At 40.0% G+C, this 19670-nt stretch overlaps 1 protein-coding gene across 9 annotated transcripts in view; it reads right to left on the bottom strand.

The window, feature by feature from the left end:
* Positions 1-19670, bottom strand: part of LOC120467775 (uncharacterized) — a 58418-nt gene that overhangs the window by 27717 nt on the left and 11031 nt on the right. For all 9 annotated transcript variants that reach the window (XM_039656267.2, XM_039656265.2, XM_039656271.2 and 6 more), the window contains 4 exons: positions 9192-9257; positions 8446-8532; positions 6202-6405; positions 3785-4987 (listed from right to left, as the gene is read on the bottom strand). In XM_039656267.2, the coding sequence (XP_039512201.2) occupies positions 3785-4987; positions 6202-6405; positions 8446-8532; positions 9192-9257 (1560 nt within the window). The remainder of the gene's footprint in view (positions 1-3784; positions 4988-6201; positions 6406-8445; positions 8533-9191; positions 9258-19670) is intronic.

Genomic DNA, 19670 nt, shown 5'->3' with positions numbered 1-19670 from the left:
CGCCACCTACTGGTGTAACGATGTCATCGATACTGTCGTTATATGAAGCATTAAGTTACTTTCAAAAGGTGATTTGCTCTATTTTGATCACTGCCGTAAACACATATAACTTTTATCCCAGAACATCTGAGATAACCTGAATATCTGTAGCACAGAAATAACGATCCAGCGAGGCTGAAAAGCCTGTTAGTGAAGCCGCTTCATGCTTTCTCTGGCTCCGATAGAGCCAAATCGTGTGGGTGTTTGAATCGAGATCGCAATCTTTTAACGATTAATCGTGCAGCTCTATTGTGCAGGGAAAAACAGCGATATATGGTGATTTACATTTCACCCTTCTCCAGCTAAACACGATCACAACACCTATAAAAGCAGTCAACACGAAGCGGTCGAACACGTGAAACACGTCTCAGAGGGCGTTGGGTCGGGGCGGGCGATGCCATACGCCCGTCTGCCACCGTGAAGCTTTACTTACGTAAGATCCTCCCGTTGAGCCCTGTGCCGACACTCACAGCCTATCAAAACCTCTGGCCTCCAAAAATACTCCTCGCATCTGCTTCCAAACATCTACTGGCCTGTTTTAGCCCTTTTCCTACTTTATGAAATGACACAAACACGACAGAACGAAGGAAAACTGTCCTATAGTGTATAATAATAACACAAAACTTGCATAATAAAAACAAACAAAAAACGTATGTCGAGTGCAACCGAATTTAACAATGCAGAATGTATTTGTATTTTATTGTATTTCAACAATGCATTTAATTGCAATATTTCTATATTGATATTGCAATATTTTGCCATGTGCTAAAACTGCAGTGAACCAAAGACAGTCTCAAAAACGCGCTTTGAAATCGCTGGTGTTTCTGACGTCACAAACCACCTTGGAACCAATCAGATCAACGTGTGATCGTCAACCAGTGAGTGAGTGGAGGCGGGGCTCATTTGCATATTCATAGAACCACACACATGTCACGTTACATTCAAGATATTTTAAGGCATTAAGACATTTTTTTTGCATGCCATTTTGGTGATAAAAGATACAATTATTTAATAATTTATTATAAAAGGGATTCAATTATTGACAACACGGGGGCTTTAAAAAAATTAAAATTAATAAATGCACTAGATAAATGAAAAACAGTCGCTTGATCATCTGAGAACGAATCTGTGATCAGCAACTCATTGTGCCTTGATCAGGTCTATCGTGGAACGGAAAGCTAAAGAAAATGCTGTATTGTAATTTTCTTTTTGTTGGTTACTGAACGATTATGATTAAGTCGTATAACATACAATCTTATCGATTACTCCATATGTTCATATTTTCTCAAAATACGTGATTAGAAACCCAAATACATCTCTATATAACATAAACTAGCATTCAAAGCACATCAGATTTACCAGTCACAGAGAAACGGAAGTGTTTATCGTCTGTCTGAACGAAAGCAGCGCTGGGTCCGTGCTGTAAGTGTGTTAACACTCCACCATTCATAACAACACACGTCACAATCACAAGAGACACACAAACGACAGCACGGCCCAAAAAAATCAATGCCATTCAGAGATGTGCACAGGATCTACTCAAGCCTAAGGAAAATATTACTTTGCTTTGTTTGATATATATATATACATATAGGACATTTCAGGCAACCTAAGATGGAATAATAAAATTCCCTCTAATGTGACTTTTGACACAGAGCTTTTTACTATTTTCTTATTTTCAGCTCATAGTACAACACACACGCACATTATGGGACACTGTCATTAATTTGCATGTTGGAAAGTGTGACAGCAAACGCTGATGTCCTGTCTCCTGGAGTGTATAAGTAGCTCCCTCAGTGACAGAGTCCCTCCCCGCTGGAGAAAGAGCCCAAAATTACAGAGAACTAAAAGAGACAGCTGTGTCAGACGCGCCCAAACACACACACACACACACAATCTAAAACCAGCAATCGGCCATTTTAAGACACACTATACTGTATTTTCTGCAAGTTGATCAAGTCAACATGCAATGTGATGTATTTCAGAGTGAAGACAGGCTAAAACAAGATACAAGAAAGCTGGAGGTGCGTCCCAATGTGCGTACTTGTGCACTATACTATACTTTACACTGAAGACTGCAAAAACAAGTGCACTTTAAACACCCAGTTGATGCACTTAATTAACCGTAATAAACTAAGTGTGGAATGTTGGAGACTTCATGCACTCGACTGTCACAGCTTTAATCTTAAAATTCATATACTAGACCATGAATATGATGAATTCATATGGGTGTCCACCTATTCTAATATTTAAAAGATAGCAGAATATTTATTTATTTTTTATGTAAAAAGACCCAATTAATACTGTGGGGAAAAAAAAAAATATTATAAATGTAAAGTATTTAGTTTCTATTAGCATACTTCATTGCGTTTTTAACCCAGATGTATTTTATGCGTGTATTTTTTTTTTTTAAATAAAAAATACTTTGTAATCAAAGTATGAATATAAGGCCTATAAAATTTCAGTTATTTTAAATACTTTTTTTTTTGTATATTTTACACTGATTTTCTTATTTTTTTAATGAAATTGTATTTATTTTAAATGTATACATTTATTATTGATTTTACTTGTAAAAACAAAATTTTATTTATTTAAAAAAAATCAAAAATATTTTTTTTTAATTAATTGAATCAATCTTATTTTTATTCATTATTTACTTATTTATTTTTATAATACTGATTTTTCTCCAAATTTTTCCACGGACACCCAGAATTCCCTTTTGGCCTCCCAGTTTGAAAACCACTGCATCACTAGACAGATGAGTGCATAGCCTTCTGGCATTATGACAATATTCTATTTAAATACAACTCTTGCGTTTCTAGTTCTTACACTTAAGAAAATAAATGCTTTAATGTAAACAGGCTAGATTATGGAGATACAAGGACTTTTTATACCAACCCGATTCACAGATACATTTAGTTTGGATGATACAAACTAGTTCAGTTATTTAAGTTACAAATTACAAAAAAGTTGTAACTGAAATGAAAATAGTAATAAAAAAAAGTTAAAGTACTGAAATGAGTACAACTGAAAAAAATCCGCAAATCACTGTTGCACTAACCAAATATGACCTACGTCTGGATATGAGACTGCTACAGCAATTATAGAGCAAGTTATGAATGAAAAGTGGAGGATGTTACACAACACGCTTTAAGAAATGAGCAAGCAATAACTAAACCTCGACTTACCTAATTGGCGTGTTGAAACAGATGATGTCAGGGAACATAGAGGAGAAAGAAATAAAAAGAGCATTACTTACGACTGTATTGCACTCTGTATACATGCATGAATAGACAAGGGTGGTACATATTCACACTAAAAAATAGTGCCAGAAGAGAAATGGGTGGTGTAAACCGAGAGATAAGATTGTCACCAATGGTAGTACAAGAACAATCACGACAGCAGAGTGGAGATGCAAAAATTGTGAGGGAACAACAACAACACCTCGTCGAATAACTGCAAACCAAAGCGTTTTGATTAGTATAGTACACCCTGGATCACAAGGTTAATGGGGGGAGGGAGCGGGGCTCTTTCTTGTTTGCACAGGTCACAGGTCATTCATTGCGGAAGAAACACCCAAGCAAAACCAAGCCAACCCGCTTTAAACGAACCCTAACCATTGAGTCCAGCTGACGGGGTGACATGTTAGTTATTGGGGTGTGCAGTTTAATCACTCAAGCCCAGGCTTGGAATCCACACAGCCATGCATTAAGTGGATCCAGCTCCCAAAACGTCCACAACAAACCTTCCAATGTCAAGGGCAGTCCTCCGGCTGGCTCCCGAGGGTCTGCAAAACTAGGGAAGAAAGGCGGAGCGGCCGGATTCAAACCGGAGATCTGTGGAGACGGCAACTTCGCATCAGGGGAAGTTGGACTTTTTGATGAAGAGGAACTGGACTTCTTGTTGCCTTGTTTGGTTTTTGGTTCCTTTGGGGATTTGCTCTTTGGTGAAGGAACTGGGACTTGGGTCTCAAATGTAACATCTTCCAGATCAAAAGGTTGATTGTGGTTATTAAGAGACCACGCAGGTCCAGATGGAGAAAACGGAGGCGCTGAGATTAACTCTTCCATCGGTGGTACAAAATAAGTGTTTCCAGGGGTGGAAGCCAGCGGCTGCTTCACTCCTGAGTCTCTTGTGGGCATGGGAGAGGTGTAGGGATGTTCTTGAGCAAACATCGCCTCCTCAAAAGCTCCCCCAGGAGAAGCTTGAGCATCATTGAGAAGAGAATCAGCTTTCCCCAGAGGTGATGGAAGGGTGAAATCATCTTCCGTGTCCATGAGATTATCATTGAATCCAGATGATGTGGACAAGGGGAGTTGATCGGGGGCTCGACCGGGAGACTTTAGGGAGATCATTGCAGGAGTTGTGGATGGTGGGGAAGTAGCTGTGAGAGACAGGAGATCTTGGGTAAGAGACAGAGGAATGAGACTCCCATCAGTGTAGTCCTCAGAAAACGACACTAGACCACTGTCGACTCCAAGGGGTGACTGGGTAAAATCAGTTGCGAACTCTTGCGGCACGGAGGCCGAAGAAGGGACGAAGGGTTCGGCATGGATCGCCCATTCTTCGGGTATCTTCTTTCGGCTTTTCGGCTTCTTGGCTCTCCCACCAATGCGCCCGACGTCTTCCCAGCCTCCATCTTCTTTGGACTGATGGAGGCTCTCGGATAAAGCGCTTTCGCTTTGCATTTCCGCATGGAAGTCGTAAACCTCGTCCCTGGGTCTCCGTTTTTTCTTCTTCTTTTCCTTCTTACGGTCAGATCCTTCGCCTTCCCTTTCCTCGGCATCTCCCACGCTTCTGTCTCTCGGGGACCACTGAGGATCGGTCGTATCACTCTGGCTTTCTACCAGGTGACTTGCATGGCGACTGATAATGGTGGAAACGCTGGGCGTGAAGGGCAGGTCAGAAGGAATGCCGGCCTCATCGGACCAGTGATCACCAAAGACACCTCATATACAGAGAAGAAAGGAAATTAGAGCAGCACTAACTCCCTTTCCACTCTCTCACACACGCACAAAGGCATTCGCTAAATTCTCAAATCACGCCTCACAATCCCAGACAGATTTATGATATTCCCTACAACCTGTGAAGATCTAAATCAGATAATTTGACCACCTTTTGAGATGCTGACTGGTCTGAAATACACGATATAGTCAAAACTATTACATGAAACACATTGCCTTATTTCACTTCTATAATAAAGCAGTTCATGTGACATTGCATGTATTTTTCAGCCAAGTTTAAAAATTTGCCATTGTAATAATATTATTCAAAATACAATCAGTTTTTTATTTGTATGTTTTTACTGAAAAAAGTATTTTCCTTCCTTTTTGGCAAAGATGTGCACAAAGCAGACTGAGCAACTGAGGTCAAGCATAACTTATTTAAAAACAAGGTCTGGTTTCCTCTATAAGAAATAATGAGCAGAAATAATGATTTGTGGGGCATGTGAGACGACTCCTCGTATACTAAATAACTGGACGCTAGATGACATGCCTGACTGACCAAGATATCTTTGTCTTGGAAGATAAGGTCTATAACCTAAGGTGTTTTGTGTGCGACGAATAAAAATATTACATTTGCTAATATGTCATCATCAAATCGAATCTGGATGATTTAACGATCAAGCACTTGATAACGGACTCGTGCATGAGTTAATGTGACTCTACAAGTCTGACCCTCCATCTGGTAGGTGTCTAACACTGTTTGCACATCAACAACCATCCATGAGCATCAAACCAGGCAGAATATCAGTCTGATATGCGAGGTGAATCTAGGTCTCAGCTGCAGCGCACTACCCCTATACAGCCGAGAAACCCTTAAAGACCCCTGGGACACCAGAAAACGAAGGATTTGACTAGCTTTGGCAACTGATGATGTAACTCCGCCTTGCACCAGTTATAGTGCCCCCTAGTGGGCAGCAATAGTTTTAATTACTAATGGATTAGAAATTTGCTCCACAGGGGCTCCTGAAGGAATCCCATAATCCCTAATACAAAACACATGGGAAGTACATGAGGGAAATTGACTACATATTAAGGGCATGAGCAGCATTTAAAGATGATTTGTCACACTATATATATAGATATATGCAGTACTGCCTCATAGAAAGATACTCTAACATTGAAAAATGCTGATATTTATGCAGTTGTGTGTACATACCTGCAGATGTGTCCAGTGAGTTCTTGGGTGTCGTGGCCGCCAGGGGTTCGGCTGGTATTTTGGGGGGTTCGACTGGTATTTTGGGGGGTTCGGGGGCCTTAACATCCGGTGAACCCTGCGGTTCGGCCACACCAGACGGTCTTTCTGTCTGGACAGGAGCGGCACCTGTGATCACCGCAGACACTGTGCTAGCCTGAGAGAAACCTATGGAAAATTACAGAAATTCAGAGAAAAAGTCAAATACATGACGTATTTATTTAAATACACCATTTACCGGTGGTTTTAAACCATTAAGCTTATTAATTTTCTAGAATGTGAGGTTTTGATAATAATATTAATAATAATAATAATTACAAATAATGATGATGATAATCCAATATTAACAGTAGTAATATAGAATTAGTATATATAATAATTATTAATAAAGGATAATATTAATAGGATTTATAATATAAGTTATTAATGTATTATTTAAATAACAATCATACTACTACTACTACTGCTAATAATAATAATAAATTAAGATTACAGTATTACAACATGTTGAATGAATTATTAAATAAATACTTGACAGCTATTAATTAATTTATATATATATTTTTTCTGAATCTACATTTAATGAAACCTTTTGTGCTTCATTTAGACCAGTTCCTTTAGATTCCCCTGTAATTTAGACGGTTTCCACTATCAGCTAAGATGTGGATGCTTCTCTAACACACTGTCTATGATATATGCATGTATTGTATATACATGCACGATTATCAGATCAGACACATGTTTGGTCCTGCATCACATCAGGTATGACAGAAACAGTAAGGTATGTAAGGTAAGACACGATTTCTGATGCGAGCGTGACTCATTATCTCCCAAGAGCCCCTTTAAACCAGCACTAATATCAGCTAATGTCCTTCTAGCGAAACACAGGGCTGTTCATTTACCCCACTAATGAATTCACGCTCGTTATCATTACTAGCATTACTCCTAATGCGGCCCATTAGACTGCAGAATAAAAGCTCCAGGTTATTTCTATTCAAATCTTCATTTCTCAGCATGACCAGAGATGGAGTTTCTGTCTGAGACTTTCAACATGATATTGCCACCAAGAACTTTTTAAAGTTTCCCTACATCTATAACCAATATAACTAGTCGGCCTGTAGATGTGCATCACATTCAAAACAGGAATTACAGAAGGAGCAGATCTTTATTAAACAAGGTCAGGGGTAATTAGAGGTGTTGTTTTGCCGGACGCACAATTTTAGTAAACCTAATTAATGGCCGGAGAGAGATTCAACAAGATGACACTGAACGAATAAAAGCGTATAATTAACGAGCGGCCCGGCCTCAAGCAGCAAGCACTGAAAAAGCAGCTAAATCACATTACAATAATGATTTTCAAAGCTTTATATATACACATCCCAAAACTCAATTAGTGAAGATGCAAGTCAAAGTATTTGCTATTTGTTATTTTATATTGTTATATGCTGTATATATATATATATATATATATATATATAAGGACGAGTGTAAGGGGAACATTTTTTTTATGTGGTCCATAAAAGAAAGTAGGGCATTACCAAACCCAAACTTAAATATTATTTTTAATGTGATACCCAGAAACATATTTTTGTTCATTCTTTAAAGATTGAAAATTCGCACTTGGTGGCAAACAAACACTTATAATAAAAAATAATAAAAATAATAAATAAAAACTATAGCCAGTAGATGGCGGCAGAGGAGCACGCATTTTCACTCAAGTATATATATATATATTTTTTTTTTTTTTACAAGTTTTGCTTTTGAATTTATATTTTTACATTGTGAAATCACGATTATAAAATATCAAATTATCAAGAAATAAAATTTTGTCAAAGTTTGGCACTGAAGTATCAAGCTGTCGGTCAGTCCATGATACAACAGAAGAACAATGGGATATTTAATAAGAGTAGAATATAGAATACTTTTTTTCTGACAAAAATTGGGTTTTTGCATAAAAGTTATTTTTTCTGCACCTCAACTCAAGTTCAACACTTATCTCTCAAATGTACATTTGTAAGAAATAAACTTGATACTATTAGTAATTTTAGGATTGAATTACCTTTATGATTAAAAATCCACGCAGCGCAACCAAAATCAGGATGTTTTTTTTCTTTTGCACAGAATTTATAAAACAATTCCGTAAAATTACAAACTATGCTTATGACAATGAGTATTTCGTTTTTTTGTGAGGTCAGTAAAGGTGGTCACCTGAGAACGGTCCCATCGGGCTGCTGTCCATCATCTGTGGAGGACTCGACTGTGAGCCACACTGATCCGGGAAACCAGACATCGTGCCTACAAAACAACAGAGAGAGAGAGAGAGACAGACAGAGAGAGAGAGAGAGAGAGAGAGAGAGATAAACAACAGGGCGAGTCGTACAAGTGTGCAGATGCTGAGCTGCATTTTAATGAGAGGAGAAAAGTGACACGAGTGTTTTGTCGGAGGCTTTACAGAGACGGAGATCAAGCCGTCACGATCAGCTGGTTATCACTAGAGCAAGGAAACATGTAAATGTTCATGTGTCCTTTATCACAGAAACTACAATGACACATCACATTACAGACCAGCGTCTGTGCTGCAGACATTACTCATAGATCAGACTCGAGTCAACAAAACGACCAGACCATTTATTTCGCAAGAGACCCCTAGCAACCAATCAGAGCACTCTGTTTAATAAATACACAACCTAAATATGATTTTAGTAAGAAATCGTATCAGTCAGTCCTGCTCACTGATCGTCTGCCGCATATAAACTGCAAACACTTTCTCCATCTGGGAGTCGCTGATGTAATAGGCTGTCGTTAAACCAGTTTGGGGAGTGAATTTCATATGGGAAGAAAGTTATATTTTAGCCTTAAAATGTTACATAAAACTTTGGTTGGCCGGTTTACGTCAGCAGAATGGTCTGCATTGTGAACTAAACCTTATTAAGTAGCTGAGAAACTGAACTCACCTGATAGTAAGTCTGTCCCAAACGTCGGCTGATGTGGCCGTGTGTCTGTCAGCGGATTGGTGGAGCCTGTAGAACAGACAGATGATGACACTTCTGTTGATTAAAGACCTCACCTGGCCCATCTCAAACACACGACACACACTCTCATGCAGAACACGCGGAGTGAGAGTCACTGCCTCTGACTGGCACGCTGCGAGCTCACGGACCCGACTGGATGATCCGAAGTGGCGGTTCTGGACGAGACACCCTGCCACAAACCCAGAGGCTCAGAGCGGGTGACGCTGAGGAGACGTGACAGGACCGAAGCAAAGTCACAGCGGCACCGTGGGCGTCACGGACCCGGCCCGGACCTCCGGGTGCCACGCGGTCAACGGGTTGGACAGAGTTCAGTTCGGCTTACACTGTCTGTGCTCCCGAGCCAATTTCTGTACAGACGAACTGAGGCATTGAATCTGTATCTGAACTCTTTCCCCGTCAGCGGTTTTTGGAAAAAGTTGCCAGCACGCACCAGCATTTGTTTGATAATTTTATCAGAAATTGTATGCATGGCTCCCAGAACATTATATAAATAACTGAACATGCAATTTATCAAAAGAAAGAACAACAAAAAACTTTTTATTATAGCTTCATGCATTTTTTTTAAATCACCACTTGAATATGGGTAAGGGTCATTAAAAATGCAACATTTTGAGCTGAGAAAATTATGTTTTGACAAAGACCATGTGTGGATGGGATTCAGGATTGATGATCTAAATCTCTGTGCTCTCCAGCTAAAATCAAGTCTCTTGTGCGAGATTTGCCTCAATATCAATACGGATGATATGAGGCAATGACTCTGTAAGTTAACTCTTTCTACTCCAGTGTAAAAAAAAAAAAAAAAAAGCACACACCAGCATTTTTTTAATCTTATCATAAACATTTCATATTTTGCAATATACATGCAATATATCAAAAGAAAGAACAGAGCTTCTGCTTTTCAAAAACAAACAAAAAAAAAAGCATTATGAACACTTGAATATGGATAAGTTTCATAAAAATGCAACATTTTGAGCAAAAAGCTGAGAAAATTATGTTTTGTGAAAGTCTCTGTCCGGATGGGATCCATCTACAGCCCCAAAGCGTCACAGTTCTATAGCTCGTCCTGGGTCGACATCTCATTCAGTAACAATCAGTTTCATGACTTTTATATGAGCCTGAATTCAACGCCGGAGAAGAGATTTAACAGAATCAAACTCTACATCAGGTGACTCCATCAGTCTGAAAACACCATCAGGTGACCCATTGGTGTCCTAAAACTCCATCAGGTGACCCATTGGTGTCCTAAACTCCATCAGTTGACCCAATGATGTTCTAAAACTCCATCAGGTGACCCATTGGTGTCCTAAACTCCATCAGGTGACCCAATGGTGTCCTAAAACTCCATCAGGTGACCCAATGGTCTCCTAAAACTCCATCAGTCTGAAAACACCATCAGGTGACCCATTGGTGTCCTAAAACTCCATCAGGTGACCCAATGGTGTCCTAAAACTCCATCAGGTGACCCAATGGTGTCCTAAAACTCCATCAGGTGACCCAATGGTCTCCTAAAACTCCATCAGGTGACCCAATGGTGTCCTAAAACTCCATCAGGTGACCCAATGGTGTCCTAAAACTCCATCAGGTGACCCAATGGTCTCCTAAAACTCCATCAGGTGACCCAATGGTGTCCTAAACTCCATCAGGTGACCCAATGGTGTCCTAAAACTCCATCAGGTGACCCAATGGTCTCCTAAAACTCCATCAGTCTGAAAACACCATCAGGTGACCCATTGGTGTCCTAAAACTCCATCAGGTGACCCAATGGTGTCCTAAAACTCCATCAGGTGACCCAATGGTGTCCTAAAACTCCATCAGGTGACCCAATGGTCTCCTAAAACTCCATCAGGTGACCCAATGGTGTCCTAAAACTCCATCAGGTGACCCAATGGTCTCCTAAAACTCCATCAGGTGACCCAATGGTCTCCTAAAACTCCATCAGGTGACCCAATGGTGTCCTAAAACTCCATCAGGTGACCCAATGGTGTCCTAAAACTCCATCAGGTGACCCAATGGTCTCCTAAAACTCCATCAGGTGACCCAATGGTCTCCTAAAACTCCATCAGGTGACCCAATGGTGTCCTAAAACTCCATCAGGTGACCCAATGGTCTCCTAAAACTCCATCAGGTGACCCAATGGTGTCCTAAAACTCCATCAGGTGACCCAATGGTGTCCTAAAACTCCATCAGGTGACCCAATGGTCTCCTAAAACTCCATCAGGTGACCCAATGGTCTCCTAAAACTCCATCAGGTGACCCAATGGTGTCCTAAACTCCATCAGGTGACCCAATGGTCTCCTAAAACTCCATCAAGTGACCCAATGGTCTCCTAAAACTCCATCAGGTGACTCAATGGTCTCCTAAAACTTCATCAGGTGAGCCAATGGTCTCCTAATACTCCATCAGGTGACCCAATGGTCTCCTAAAACTCCATCAGGTGACTCAATGGTCTCCTAAAACTTCATCAGGTGAGCCAATGGTCTCCTAAAACTCCATCAGGTGACCCAATGGTCTCCTAAAACTCCATCAGGTGACCCAATGGTCTCCTAAAACTCCATCAGGTGACCCAATGGTCTCCTAAAACTCCATCAGGTGACCCAATGGTGTCCTAAACTCCATCAGGTGACCCAATGGTCTCCTAAAACTCCATCAAGTGACCCAATGGTCTCCTAAAACTCCATCAGGTGACTCAATGGTCTCCTAAAAGTCCATCAGGCGACCCAATGGTGTCCTAAACTCCATCAGGTGACCCAATGTTGTCCTAAAACTCCATCAGGTGACCCAATGGTCTCCTAAAACTCCATCAGGTGACCCAATGGTCTCCTAAAACTCCATCAGGTGACCCAATGGTGTCCTAAAACTCCATCAGGTGACCCAATGGTGTCCTAAAACTCCATCAGGTGACCCAATGGTGTCCTAAAACTCCATCAGGTGACCCAATGGTCTCCTAAAACTCCATCAGGTGACCCAATGGTCTCCTAAAACTCCATCAGGTGACCCAATGGTCTCCTAAAACTCCATCAGGTGACCCAATAGTGTCCTAAAACTCCATCAGGTGACCCAATGGTCTCCTAAAACTCCATCAGGTGACCCAATGGTCTCCTAAAACTCCATCAGGTGACCCAATGGTGTCCTAAAACTCCATCAGGTGACCCAATGGTGTCCTAAAACTCCATCAGGTGACCCAATGGTGTCCTAAAACTCCATCAGGTGACCCAATGGTCTCCTAAAACTCCATCAGGTGACCCAATGGTCTCCTAAAACTCCATCAGGTGACCCAATGGTCTCCTAAAACTCCATCAGGTGACCCAATGGTCTCCTAAAACTCCATCAGGTGACCCAATGGTGTCCTAAAACTCCATCAGGTGACCCAATGGTCTCCTAAAACTCCATCAGGTGACCCAATGGTCTCCTAATACTCCATCAGGTGACCCAATGGTGTCCTAAAACTCCATCAGGTGACCCAATGGTCTCCTAAAACTCCATCAGGTGACCCAATGGTCTCCTAAAACTCCATCAGGTGACCCAATGGTCTCCTAAAACTCCATCAGGTGACCCAATGGTGTCCTAAAACTCCATCAGGTGACCCAATGGTGTCCTAAAACTCCATCAGGTGACCCAATGGTGTCCTAAAACTCCATCAGGTGACCCAATGGTATCCTAAAACTCCATCAAGTGACCCAATGGTCTCCTAAAACTCCATCAGGTGACCCAATGGTGTCCTAAACTCCATCAGGTGACCCAATGGTATCCTAAAACTCCATCAAGTGACCCAATGGTCTCCTAAAACTCCATCAGGTGACCCAATGGTGTCCTAAACTCCATCAAGTGACCCAATGGTGTCCTAAACTCCATCAGGTGACCCAATGGTGTCCTAAAACTCCATCAGGTGACCCAATGGTGTCCTAAACTCCATCAGGTGACCCAATGGTATCCTAAAACTCCATCAAGTGACCCAATGGTCTCCTAAAACTCCATCAGGTGACCCAATGGTGTCCTAAAACTCCATCAGGTGACCCAATGGTGTCCTAAACTCCATCAGGTGACCCAATGGTGTCCTGAAACTCCATCAGGTGACCCAATGGTGTCCTAAAACTCCATCAGGTGACTCAATGGTGTCCTAAAACTCCATCAGTTGACCCAATGGTGTCCTAAAACTCCATCAGGTGACCCAATGGTGTCCTAAAACTCCATCAGTTGACCCAATGGTGTCCTAAACTCCATCAGGTGACCCAATGGTATCCTAAAACTCCATCAAGTGACCCAATGGTCTCCTAAAACTCCATCAGGTGACCCAATGGTGTCCTAAAACTCCATCAGGTGACCCAATGGTGTCCTAAAACTTTCTTGTCTTGTCTATAAAATGAAGATGAAGCGAGGAGAGTGAACAGGGTGAAGAGGGACACGAGGAGTGCGTGTCCTCTGACTGACTCCAGTGAACAGGGTCAAGAGGAAGACGAGGAGTGTGTCTCCACCACAGGAGATCTGCTGATCTGTTTTACACACATCCTCAGGATTACAGCGTTATGTAATGCTAACGACTTACAAATGATTCAAAATACATCACAAATCTCTAAAAGACCAATCCTAAGAATGAGAGCGCAGGGAAAAGCACCTCTGCAGACGGGGATTATGGGAAAAGGCTCCTTCATCAGCAGAGAAACATCCTCAAACTAATGCAGACTCACTAATGCAGAATTAAGAGCAGACAGACTGAGACGAGGACGCCAAAGACGAAGAGCTTTACCAGCACAACTACAGAACTAGGGTCAACACACGGACACACACTTCACATTAAAGCACAGTCCACCCTAACCTTGATCCAAACCTGTACGAGGTTCTTTCTTTTCAACACAAAAGAAGATGGAGTGAAGAATATGACCGTTCAAACCCACTGACTTGAAAACACTATGGAAGTCAATGGGGTCCAAACCAACTGACGGATTACCGACATTCTCCAAAATATCTTCTTCTGTGTTCAGCAACTTGAGGAAGAGTAAATGATGACAGAATTATGTAAACATATATAATATTATACTACAATATATTAGAGCCAGACCGATATATCGGCCGGCCGATATTAGGCATTTTCTATAATATCGGTATTGGCAGTTATAATGGCCGATAAATGAATATTTAAATAATAAAATAAAAATGGAGGAAACACGCTTCAATCATCTCTCCTTGGCCTGTTATATTGAAAATGTATGTTTTACAATTTGCAGTATGACGTTATCTATTGCTAAATTATAGCTCATCATAGACTAGCTAACCACAAAGCTAGCTAATGCCGCTATCATCAGTGGAAGACCGCTAACGTTTACATTAATGAGCTTGGAAACCACAATGAACTTTTTCTGCCTAAATAAAGCCATGATTACTGTATTTATAACTAGCATATCTCTAGTTACAGTCCCTGCATTGTAAAATGTAAGTTATACTTGCGAGGAGTGAACATTTAGACGTAGAGAAAAAGTATCAAACGTATCTTGTGCAGAAAAGTTCGCTTTTTTTTTTACACGTGTGTGAAATCCAACAATATTTAATAAAAAAAAATAAATAAATCGGCCAATATATCGGAATCTTGGATTTTAAAACCCAAAAATATTTGTATCCGTATCGGCCTTCAAAATCCTTTATCGGTCGGGCTCTATAATATATACACACTATCGTTCAAAAGGTCGGGGTCAGTCATTGATAATAATCATAAACGTTTGTTGAGCAGCAGATCGTCATATTAGAAGGATCATGTGACCCTGAAGACTGCAGTCATGATGCTGGTCTTCTTGATACACAGATAACGACATCTGACTAACAAATATCAAGAGTGTGTTTCTAACGCAGAGCTCGTGTGTGTCGGCCACAGCTGGATCAGTCGATCTCAGGAGAATCTGGAACACACACTCGCATCTGCTGCCCTAAAACACACTCAAGTAGGCCAAGCCGACCCATATAGAGCTCCCGCAGGACACACACACACACACACACTTCAGTCCCTGTCGATACTCCGCTCACGCCATCGCAGGGATGGAGAGCAAAGCTAACGCACAGAAAAGGCGGGTCAACTTAAAGGGAAAGTTCATGAAAACTTGATTATTTACTCACCCTTCGAGCAGCAAGTGTGTGTGTGTGTGTGTGTGTGTGTGTGTGTGAATGAACGGTTTCTGTGTTTAGTCGTGTTAGCACCCCCATAGTTAACAACTAATGATGTTAGAATGGAAGTGAATCAATCAAAACTAACTTTATCTGGACAATAAGTCTATTCTAGAGTCTATTCTATAAATGAAGGTAGCTTTAGTTTTGACCTTACAGTGAAAGTGAATGGGGTCCAAAGTTGTTTGAACAGCAAATCATTTTTTGAGTGAACTATCCCTTTAATATGCAGCAATACAGCTTTATAGTCTCCAAAGCCTCTAAATCAAGCGGATACAAATATATCAAAGTACAAGAACACACGGAAATCAGTTCAGACAGTCAGATACAGTCCATAAAAACTTTTATTCGCTGTGTGGACACTGGGAAAACCTACACACACATCAGAAGCACTAAAGCCTACAGGAGTGTGTGAGCAAAGTGTGTGTCCCTGGAGGACGACGAAGCAAACAGAAGTGTGTTAGATTCAATCCAGATCATGTGATTTCTCATGTGACCAAATAATGCAAACACATATCAAGCAATGCTGTGAGTTTTGGACAAGACTTCTTTTGTTATTTTCAGCCCATTTAATGAAGTACATGTAGAACGGGTCAGATAAACTGTTTAGAATGACAAGAGAAGCAGGCGACTCCATCCATCGGTTACACACACACACACACACACACACACACACACACACACACACACACACACACACACACACACACACACACACACACACACACACACACACACACACACACACACGACCCTTGAGTCAGGCCTGAAACAGTGAACATACACTTACACAAACTCCCTCCCTGAAACTAACAGACTGAATAACATTCATAAACCATTGACTTCTGCAATGTGACGCATTTTGAGATGTGATTTTAGTATGAGCTAAATAATGTTCAAGTTTTATGAATATTTTGATACTACAGTTGTTAACATGAACTAACAGACAAATTCTTCAAAAAGTATTAATCTCAGTTAATGTTAAATTCACACTCTCTCATTTCTGCATTTGTTCATATTTTATAATGGACCCGAGCTAACATGAACTAACAAGGTGTTTATAACTAACAAACATTTACTAATATATGTGTGTGTGTGTGAGTTTGTGTGCGTAAGAGTGTGTGAGTGTGAGAGAGAGTTTGTGTGCAAGTGATTGTGTGTGTGTGTGTGTGACTGTGAGAGAGAGAGAGAGTGAGTGTGTGTTAGTGTGTATCTGTGCACGTGTGTGTAAAAGAGAGAATGTGAGTGTGTGAGAAAAAGAGAGTGTGTGTGTATGTGTGTGTGTGTGAGACAGTGAGTGTATCCCGAGGCTGATGTCTGAAACACAGTGTGTGACTGCGCTCTGTCATCACCAGATATATCATCTCTCACTCTGAGCTACGATTCCCTCAAAAGATCCCGTTACCCATGATGCCGCACGGGCCGTCCTGCGGTGTTCCTGATGTACAGTGAGTCTGAGATGACTTTGCCGAAGAGGAACGTTTCTTTAACCCTATAAAGCCTAACGCATCATCATGATATCAAATAAGATATCCAAATCATCAAACAGTGTGCTGTGAAATCTTTGCTGATTTTTATAAAGTAAGCATAAGAACAATGATGATATTTGATATCACTCGTAATATTTCAAGTTGAAGTGGATAAAAAATAAAAATCTTTTTTTTTTTAAATGTGAACATCAAATATGATCATCAGGCTTTTGAGGAAGTTTTATTTGTTTATCAATGTGTTGCACTGCATTATGTCTTCATCTTACTAAGATATTACAGGGTGACGACTGATATTTATATGATTTATATGATGTCAGCAGTCGATGAAGATCTCATTGATTTACATTACAAGCATCAGAATTTGCTGTTTTAAATCCATATTCTGACTATATCAGAAAATATAAAAGCCATAAATATAAAAGCCATAAAAGCCTGTTTCAAACATAATACTTCACAAGAAACACGAAAAAAAAAAGATTTTTCTGACTGTTATTTCATACGTCAGGCTTTACAGGATTAAATGCATCCTAGAGGAGATGAAGAACGTCTGTTTTAAACATAGTGAGCCACAAACATCAGAGACAACATCCCAGAATGCCTTGCGAAGGACAAATCTCATACAAAATAGTGGATTAAGCAAAATTGTATTAAAAAAAATATTAATAAACGTTTTTGTCCCATTTTTTTTAGTATCATGCAACTAGAAAATTCTAGCTTCAAACAATATGAATTAAAATCAATTGTAAATTAAATTGATAGTTTTATTTAAAAAAAACATATAATCACACATTTTTCAAAATAAAAATAATAATAATAATAATCATATATATATATATAGGGCCCATTTATAATATAAAAATGTTAATAAATTGTGCAACTATTAAGGTTCTATGAATTTAATTGATTAGACATGTCTTTTTATTATTAAAATTAAACCATTAAAAATAATCCATAAAAAACATACAGAATTATGGGGGAAAATACAATTAATTTTCATAGGGCCATTAAATGTGAGTTTTGTTTGTGATTTTTAATAAATTGCTGTTAAATTAGTCCAATCCTCATGATTTCAGTAGACTAGGCAAGATTTTGGATTACTACAATTTAATTTAGTCATTAAAATGGAATCCAGGAAAAATTAAAAGCGAACTTTTGGGGAAAATAAAGCGGCTTTCAGTGTGTTCATACGGACGCGTCGCTGCGTTCAGAGACTGGCAGCTGGTTAGATAAGTGTGTGAACGGCCCCTATGTAGACAGCACAGCCGCTCTCGAGGGACACATCCCAGTCCTCAGGCAGGAGAAGTGAAGTTGGGAACGGGTTTCCAGAAGGTTCAGCGGAGCAAAGCAAGAGCAGTCGGGAAGCAGATGAAGATCTAGTCGTCTGAAGCGTCACACACACACACACACACACACGACGCAGGGCAGAAAGAAACAGCAGACGGGAAGAGAACAACAGCGCTGGTTAGTACTGCACACCTGTCAATCATCGTGTCAGATCATGCAAGAAGATCTCGGCGTCTTCACGACACAATACACACATGCAGGACAAACTTATCATCATGATGAAGCCAGAGCTCATGCAGGACGGGGGTTCATGAGGGGAAGCAGCGCCATCTACAGGACACTCGCACAACTGCAAGAAACAGCGCTGGGCAATGCGCTCATCAATGATGTGTCTGGGAAATAATTGTTCCATTTATTTATTTATTTATTTTTGTTTATGTATAAAATTAATAATCATGCATCATATTTATAAATCATGCTTTTATGATATAGTGAAAATATGAAGGAAAAAAAGATAGCTGAATATTATTCAAAGGCCCAAACTGAGCAAATATAAGCAGTTTGCGGCAGCTGTTTGATATTTATATGAAATTATGATATTTGCAATGCAAATAAGAGAGATCTTTATAACAGAATATAGCATTTAAATATCAGTTCATACCAAAATGCACGAAGACATTTTATTTTTTACACTAAATTACTTTTTAGTCACTAAAACAAAAGTCTAAACTATCAGAAGGCATGTAGAAGATTGTGTAAAAAGGTTTCCAGTAATTTAGTGTCCTCAGAAAGCCATTTATCACGTATGATACAGCAGACTTTATAGGTTTCGCATTTTTAGGATGCATTCTTTCAATAAAATCAATGATGCACTTGAGGCTGAATTGATCTACGGCTAAGCCACGCCCTCAAACGTGATGAGCCAATCACAGTACGCAGCTAACCCAATAGAGAGCCTAAGTCCCACCCCTCCGCTTCCAGACATTATTGCCCATAAAATACGGTAGTCAATGGCGAGGGATAACTTATCTTCTTATTCCGTCTGATCTGTGCCCTGAATTACACATCTGATATTACAGCATTTAAAGTGCATCATAAACGAGATCTATTAACTTTCCATTTACCGTCTGAATTACCAGCAATTGATTGAAACTAATATATAAGGACAAATTTTACAATTATAAAGAGTTCAAATCAGACTAAATACTGGACATAATTCACAATATACATAACCTGTCCTTCAACATGCAAATAGGAAACACGCTTACAGTAAATAGACTTGATGCATTTCATGCAAAACAGGCCAGACTAACTGTAAATAAAGGTTTGGCACAGTCAAAGGGGTCATGTGACAGGATGATCTAAGATGAGCTCACGACGATCAGTCAAAAGAAAAGTATAAAGACAGATGCTGTTTAACTCTCTGCTAACGGGACAAACATGCAATTAAAAACTCAACTAAAACCTTTATAAATGA

This window comes from Pimephales promelas, chromosome 22 (assembly GCF_988280905.1).
Source record: "Pimephales promelas chromosome 22, fPimPro1.hap1.1, whole genome shotgun sequence".
Classification (NCBI taxonomy): Eukaryota; Metazoa; Chordata; class Actinopteri; order Cypriniformes; family Leuciscidae; genus Pimephales; species Pimephales promelas.
This window is presented reverse-complemented; position numbering and strand designations above follow the sequence as displayed.